This window comes from Stegastes partitus, unplaced genomic scaffold (genome assembly GCF_000690725.1).
Source record: "Stegastes partitus isolate 25-593 unplaced genomic scaffold, Stegastes_partitus-1.0.2 Scaffold2608, whole genome shotgun sequence".
Taxonomy (NCBI): domain Eukaryota; kingdom Metazoa; phylum Chordata; class Actinopteri; family Pomacentridae; genus Stegastes; species Stegastes partitus.
The window spans coordinates 1-8155 of NW_007580339.1; the positions used below are offsets into that span (position 1 = coordinate 1).

Sequence of the window (8155 nt, forward strand, 5' to 3'; positions counted from 1 at the left end):
CCTTCTTTAATGGGAGGTATGAATACATTTGAGGACGACTGTACATTTCCCATAATGCATCATAGCGTCTTTTTGTTGCACCTTTGGTCCAAAAAAAAAGCCGACATCTTTCAAAAGTCCACGCTGCAAGTTTAGATCATAAATCTGTAGTACCCAAATTAGCAGAGTTTACATTAGCATCAGCTCGACTTCATCAGAGGTTATTTTTACGGTTATATAAATGTTCTCACAGGCTCAGAAGTACATGATGATTAAGCTGATCTTTGTGTATAAAGGCCAGTTAATCTGTTGTGATCTGCAGCCTGTAAAGTGAGAAAGGAGGCAACTTCACAGAGGCATTAAAACCCAAACTGGGTCGATTTCATCTGATGCACATGCAGCGAAAAAGTAGACATCAGTTTACTGCACACACATATATATATATATAGTTTATCCTATGAGCAGATTAGAAAGGAGCATAATTAACAACAGCTTCTGCAGAAGGAATACAATCCAGCGTAAAAAGGATGGAGTTCTCCTTTAAGTGACTCAGACAGAATGTAAAGTAAATATCAGAAAATAGTGCCACAGATGTTTTGTTGGATCACCATTCAAAACCCAAACACATTTATTTAAAAATGATATAAATTAGAAACAAATGCAAATCCTTAAACTGGAGAAACACAAACCATTAGTAATTGGTATTTTGTCACATTACTAACTTATACTATATCAGCATTAATATTTTCTAATCACTTTGTTTTTGTAACAAAATATTTGAAGAGTTCATTTGCAAAAACAGATAGCTGCATCTTCACAAACCTTCAGAAAACCCACTGTTCCATCGTTTACCTGAGACAATATCAATCAAACTTAAGTTATCTCTATATTTTTTGTGTCATTTCTACTGAGTCAAATCCACTCAACTTCAGTTTGATTGATATTATCTCAAGCAAACAACAAAAAAAAGGAAGTTTTCTGAGAATCTACAAAAAATGGAGTTGTCTGTTTTGCAAATGAACTCATTTGTTCACCAACAAACTGACTTTGGAGTCATGAGACAGTTAACTTGCAGTTGGTGAGTCTGAACTGAAATCGGGCTGCAGCTGACAATTATTTTAATAATCAATTAATCTGCCAATATTTCTATGAAATGTCAGACAGTAGAGGAATATGCTCGTGTTATTTTAACACATTCTGAGGTGATGCTTTCAGAAGTCTCACTTTGTCTGACCAACACGACAAAATCCCAAAATATCCCGTTTAGTGTTGTGACAAAGAGTCTCCACGTTTGAGAAGCTGGAACCATAAAACATTTGACATTTTTGCCTAAAAGCCCCAAAATTACTCAATTCTCAAGTCATTTATGAACGTGTGCTGCAGGTCTTAATGCGTCCTTTCACTCCTCAGCATCTGGAGGCCACAGCTGTACACCGTCTGTGTTGTCTCGCTCCGTCAGACTCGTAACAAAGAGTGAATCGCGGTTCTTCAGCAGGACAGCAGGCGGGACGGGTAGTTGACGAAACAGCGGAACTCGTTGGACAAGTTTCTGTTGTGCTTCGGCAAAAAGCTGCACATTTTCAGATCCAGAAGTTCTTTGGCCAGTTTTTCCATGATGGCTCCTGAAGACACAAAAAAACAGAAAAACTGCTCAGAAAACTGGAGGCAAGTTGGTGCTTTTTCCACTAAAATATACGTCAAGTTTCCTCAGTTTGAAGCTACTATGTGTAGACGTTCTGGACTGGAGAACAAAAAAACATTCTTCTTAAAGCTGAAACTCTCGTCATTATGAGATAAATGATATCATCACATTGAAACTGTACAAAGAGGCTTTTATTATCAGAGTATGGATGTAGTTGCCTGGGAGCTTTGAAGTCTCTTTTACTATGGACACAGAAAATGCTCATTTCTGATCCCCCACACCTGATACACAAAAATGGGTCAGTTTCACGTTGCAAAGTAAGAAGTTAAAGCAAAATGTTTTTATGGTAAAGCAAGATTTCTGCATCATATGTTGTTATACCATCCTTGTTTAGTTATAACAGGTTGTTTTCATGTTATTACAACATACACACTGTATGCTGTAACTAGAAACCTTTCTTGTTTAAACAGTAAACCATTTATTAGTTAAAATGCGAGGAATTCGTTGCTATAATGTGAAGCTCAAGTTTGAATGGTTCTATTAGTGAACTGTGTAGTTGAGGCCGGGGTAGGCTCTACTTTCAATGAATTTGAAATAACAGAAGAAAACAGAGTTGCAGCTTTGGAATCAGATCAGCGTTTGTCTCGCAGCAGACTTGTAATAAAAGTTACTAAACAGGGTGTTTCTCTTTCAGAACAACAGAAGCTTCCGTCCCGTCTCACCTGTGCACAGCAGCACTTTCCCTTTGCTCAGGTGTTTGATGGTTTGGGCCACTTTGCTCAGACACTCCTCGGACAGATAAGGAGGGTCGGCGAGGACGACGTCGAAGCTCTGCGGAGCGACGCCGGCCGGAAGAGACAGCGGCTCGTTGTAGTCGTAGAAGATGAAGTCGTCTCCGTAGGCGGCGAAGCGGCGGTCGTACTCCAACACGACGGCCGACACTCGGTCTGAACCGCCCACCACGTTCTGCTTCAGCTTCTGGTACACGCTGGGCGCGCTCACACAGGCGATCCTGACAGGAAACAGTGACACTTGCTTACATTTCCAACAGTTGTCTCGTGCATAGACTGCAATTTGGCACAAACTAGCTGCAAAATCATTGTTACTGAAGTGTGATCAGTTCTAGTTTAGCTGCAGTGCTGCACCTGGATGAACCTCAAGCTGCTGCAGATGTGCTGCTTTCACTACACAGCTTGTGTAAAGCCTCTCGCTGCCATTTTATCAATAAACTGTCACAGAGAACACAGAGACAAGCCCACATCTACAGCAGGAAATGACTGAAGTGCACCGAAATTTACAGACGAAAAGAAAACCTTCTCTTCAACAATTTCCCTGAGGTTTCCATCAAAGAGATCAATAAAGTTCTATTCTATTCTATTCTTATCGTTGACTCTCAGGACAGTTCTGCCACCTCATGTTCCTGCTCAGGACATGCAAACACTGTTGCACCGTGAGCAACAATAACTGACACTGTATTTAATGGGAAAGTTAAAACATCTGGGTACTATAGCTGATACAAACCTGTTCGTGGGGTCACCAGCAATGTGAAATGGAATTTAAATAATCACTGCACTACTATAAAAAAAAAAATACTCAAACCAATTTATCAATTACTGAAATAGTTTGCAATTAATCAATCAATATCTGTGTGAACATGAAAATTTGAGTACTTCACTGCTTCATGTTACCTTCACACAGCCTTTTCTAACAAGAACTGAAGCAGCTAAATTGCTTTTTTCAGAGCCATCAGATTCCATTCATTTGAGCTGGAGAACCTGGGAGCTGCTGGTCCACTGCTGTGTCACTTTAACTCATCACTACATTCTAACTCATTACTGTTGAAGTCACACAGTGACACAAACAAACTCACCTACTGAGGATGAGCAACTCCTGTGTTTTGCGAAGCAGAACTACTGTTTTTATCAATAAAGTTTGGTGGATTTGAAGAAAAAATAGGACAATAAAACTGGCAAATTTCCCAGAAAATTCAGCTCAGTGAAATATTCTAAATCTAGTCAACACTTCTTGGAGCTTCAGTTAAAAGCAGCTGGACTACTGAAACTTTTAGGTTCTTCAAAACGTTTCACCTCTGATCCATGAGGCTGCTTCAGTTCTAGCTGAAGCTAAAGGTGTACGGGCTTTACTGACTGTCATCTGCTGCACATCGCAACTTGATTATTGTTAAATCCCGCATACAGCTGCTCTTTAAAGAAACCAAACTACCCCTTAAACCTTCTTACAGCTGCAGCTCTACATACATGCTGCCTAAACGCTGGATGTAGTTTAGTACGTTTACCTGCCTCCTTCTCCAGCTTCTCGTACGACCTCCTCGGCCAGCTGTGTCGCTGTTTCATCGCTGTACCAGAACTGACTCATCCGCTAGAGGAAACAAACAGTTATCAGTGAAAACGTATTTAATATTTCATCAACACTTGTTACACTTTGTTCCGTTTACTGACCACTATCTGGAATAAAACTGACCCTCTGACACATTTTATTTTTAGTTGGTTGTCATTATTTACAGTTTATTTTAATTCAGGTGCTTCAAAAAAAAACTTCTGTACAAAATCTTAGAATTTAATTTAAAAAGGTGAACTTTCTAATATTCTGTTTTCATTACACATCCAGGGAAATGTTTCACGTCTTTTGTTCGTCCCTCAACAGAGGTGCAGGTCTGAGGCATCATCTCTCACCTGTTTACAACTCAGTCCTAAGATCTCTCCTCAGGAAGATGAACACCTAACCACAAAAGACCCTAATGAACCCCTTTGTGGCAGGAGGAGCACTAACGACTCACATAATGAGGGGGAGGAGTAACTACCCCCAATTGAAACCGAAGCTCAGGTGTTAATGGCTCTTCAAGGATATAAGTATCTGGAACTCCCAACTAGTCAGTCAGAACTGATGAAGCCTCTTGGATGAGAGGTGGAACGTCTTCAAGGAACTCAAGCAAGTCCAGTTGTTACGATTAATCTACCAGAATTCCAAAATGACAGCATTTATTTGAAGCCTGCATCTTAAGACTATTTTCATTACCAGTTTGTTGATTTAGTTTTATATTTTTAATTGATTAATTTGTTGATCTTGTTTTGTCTAAACATGCCCACAGATATTTTGTTTCTAATGATATTAAACTGAGAAAAGCGACACATGTTTCTGCACAATGAACAAGAAAAACAGCAAAACTAATGATTCACCTACAAGAATTATTGGCCATTCATTTTCTGTTGATGCACAATTAGTTTTGAGGTTAATTTAGTAAATAAAGTGATCTACTGAATGTCTGTGGTTCTACCAAAAATCATTTACACATAAATAATAACCTTGTATATTCTTAAGGCTCCACACAACTAATAATTAATTATTCACGTTACTCTTCAGTCCATCAGTGATCGATTTGTTAAATGTAAAAAGAACAATAATTAAACTAAATAGTTTGCCAGATGACAGATATTAGATAATATATTTAGATATTAGACAAATTTTGGGATATTTATTTTATCTAAACTGTTAATCAAATAAGAAAAAATACACTTGGAAATACTTGATAAATTAGTCATTACATTAATTAAAAACTAGATTGGAACTAGATCATTAATAAACAGCCACTGCACTCAAATATAAATAAATACAGAAACAGTGACTTTAGACATTTAGAGATCTTAAATAATAAGTAGATGTACGGACTTGTAGAAAAACATTTTAAGACATTAATTGTGTTCTTTTCTTTACAAAAAAAATGTAATCGAGTATTTATTTTTGCATTTATTTATTTATGCTTGCGTCACTTGTTATCCCACATAACTTCAAATTATCGTTTTGATAAATAGATCTGCAACAAGCCAAATTAAATCTAAACTGCTGATAAAGTGGACAGTTTCCAAACATCCACAGAGTTTTAAAGTGTCCTCTTCTGGTCCCTCTCCTCTCCCTAAATCCCGTAAACTCACCCAGTCCTCCTCCACAGCTCCCACAGTGAACTGGTCTGATGGTGAGGTGCTGGGATCCGGTCCGCCTCTGGTCTCGCTGTAAAACTCCTGCAGGGCGGCCAGAGTGTGAGCCGACAGCGTGGGAACGTCGTCGTCGCTGTCGCTCATCGCTGCTGACAGAGGGACCAAGAAGAGACGAGTTTCTGCTGCAGCTGAAGAGACGAGTTTCTGCTGCAGCTGAAAACCTGAAAGTGACAGAAAAGGAAGTAGGATTATGTGCATGTCAACGGTTTTATTTAAGACAGCAGGTAAGTTGATCACATGATGAATCTTATCTCACTACAGACCAACACAGACTGTAGACACATTTGTTTTACATGTGAAGCCTGTCAAAGCTTTGTGTTTTATAATTAAAGCCACTGCACAGATGTTTTTTTCATCATTTGTATGATCTAAACAATGTTTTTGTTATTTGTAAACCTGCTCTCTGCAGGAAAAACTAAACTATTGTCATTAAAAAAGTATAGACGGTAGAAAATGTATTTATAAGTGGGTTTATACAGAAGTAAAGAATGTTTTTGTTCATTTGACTAAAGTGTGCATGAATCAGGTTTAGTTGTGGATTTAGTTGAAGCTCCTGCACAGACTCTGAAATACTGCAGAGAAAACATTTAGTTTAAAGAAACAAACTGCTGAACAACTTTTACTTTTATTGTCAGTTAAAGTGCTTATTAATTTCTAGATCAATCAATCACTTGTCTGGTCTGTAAAACATCAGAAGATAGTGAAGAATGTTGATCAACATTTCCTGAAAGTTCAAAATGACAAATGTCTTGTTTTGTCCACAACCTAAGAAAAATCTGTTTACTGTCAAGAAGAAGGAAAGAAACCAGACAGACATATTCACATCTTAGAAGCTAGAATCAGAATCATTTTTTCCCCCAAAATTGTTCTTAAACAGATTTATCAATTACCAAAATAGTTGGCGATTCATTTGTTTGCTAACAACCAACTAATCAGCTTATTAATTGTTTCAGCTCTAGTCTAGCTGTGCAGATGGAGGTCCAGAACAAGGACACTTGACCCAAGGGTTTTATTAACGTTTGTAATTTTAGTTTCAATTATTTAATCAGCTTTTATCAACATATAAAAGTCACAAATTAATCAACTGTTCCAGACTTTAAGAAATCTTCTTATAATCCACTGTCTAGGAGTCCTCGGGTACTTCTAAATGGCTGCAAATGTTGAATGAGTCACAAAAGAAATGACTATTTGATCAACAGAAGTTTGTTAAGGAACACAATCACACAATGTGAGTGTCTTCGTGAACATCTTAATAAAACTTATCTGTCTTCATCAAAGTTTATATTTAACGAACTAAAGAAGACTAACTGACCTAAAATCTACAACCCGGCAACTAACGAAATGAGTGTTTTAACTCCAGCAGGGTCAAGTCCCTCAATAACTGAATGATAAACGAATGACCAGAAACAAACTCGCACAAAGCGACACAAACACAAATGTGAGCTGCAGACGAAGCCGTGAATCTAATTCAAGTCAAGTATCGCACATAAAAAGACCAAACGTGTTAAAATATTGAAGAAAAGTGAGCAAACCTGGTTAGAATCTGCTTCCAGTCACTAAATCACCTCACAGCTGCTCTGTTGTGAACATGTGAGGAGTCGCAGGATGATGACGTCAGGACGAGCGTACGGCTCCTGCAGAGGGACAAAACAGCAGCTGGGCAGAAACGTGAAGGGAGACTTCAGTCGATTAATCAACCACACGAGAAAAGATATGCTATTAGAAACTTTCATGATCATAAAATAACTTTTTTAATTCTTTTTTTAAGCACATATTTAAGTTGTTGTAGTTTTTAACCTCCCAAACATGAGGATATTTAAACTCTGTGTCAATCCAAACAGACGTGAGCAGAAGATTTCTCTTTGGTCTGTGGAAGTGAAAATTAATTCATTAATTTCTAACTGAACTCAGACTACACTGAGGCCTACATTATATTGTAGCTGAGTAAGAAAATGAAAAGACACAGGCTCATACATAAAAACTAAAGGTTATTAAAATGCAAAGTTAATAAATGACTGAAACACCTAAGAATAAAGAAACACATGGCTCATCTAAAACAAGAGCAGCTGGAGGTAAAATAAAATAAAATTTGATAATAAGTATTTTTGCACTATTTTATAAACTATTTTGTTATAAATACAAGTTGTAGTTAAGATGCTGAACTCTGAGGATCCAGAATGAGTTCAGTGTTTAAGAACCAAAACCTTAAAATCGCTCAAGTTTTCTATTATTTTGTGGCTGAGAGGAAAGAAACTAGAAAAGTTGAGGAAGCTGTTTTTTTCCCCACAAGAAATGACTTAAACCGATTAATCTGTTATCAAAACAGCTGGTGAATCAGATTATAGATTGATATCAGATCATTTATCTGAGTAACTTCATGGTTGCCAGGTTGTGTGAAAATCTGTCTCCAGAAAGACACTGTCCTTGTTGCTCTGATTTATTAGCAGGAGCCTCTCCAGTGGACTCATTTATAGATTAAATTATATTTACAACAGCAGACTTTGAACAACTCATTAAGAGT

The 8155-nt window shown here is 37.6% G+C and overlaps 1 protein-coding gene across 1 annotated transcript; it reads right to left on the reverse strand.

The window, feature by feature from the left end:
- Positions 1–906: 906 nt before the first annotated feature.
- On the reverse strand, positions 907–7227 carry eef1akmt1 (EEF1A lysine methyltransferase 1). Its single transcript, XM_008305762.1, has 5 exons — positions 7164–7227; positions 5572–5767; positions 3918–4000; positions 2344–2633; positions 907–1601 (listed from the first exon to the last, which is right to left on the reverse strand). Exons 2-5 carry the CDS (start codon positions 5716–5718, stop codon positions 1468–1470), a joined length of 654 nt encoding a protein of 217 aa, XP_008303984.1. The 5' UTR covers positions 5719–5767; positions 7164–7227; the 3' UTR covers positions 907–1467.
- Positions 7228–8155: the final 928 nt, after the last annotated feature.

Bases quoted from the DNA above. Each gene is read 5' to 3' on its own strand.
- eef1akmt1 (XM_008305762.1), bottom strand. From the start codon at position 5,718: ATGAGCGACAGCGACGACGACGTTCCCACGCTGTCGGCTCACACTCTG. The intron at 2,634-3,917 runs GTAAACGTACTA...GTTTCCTGTCAG, and splicing joins GAAGCTGGAGAAGGAGGCAG to GATCGCCTGTGTGAGCGCGC. The intron at 1,602-2,343 runs GTGAGACGGGAC...TTGTGTCTTCAG, and splicing joins GAAAGTGCTGCTGTGCACAG to GAGCCATCATGGAAAAACTG.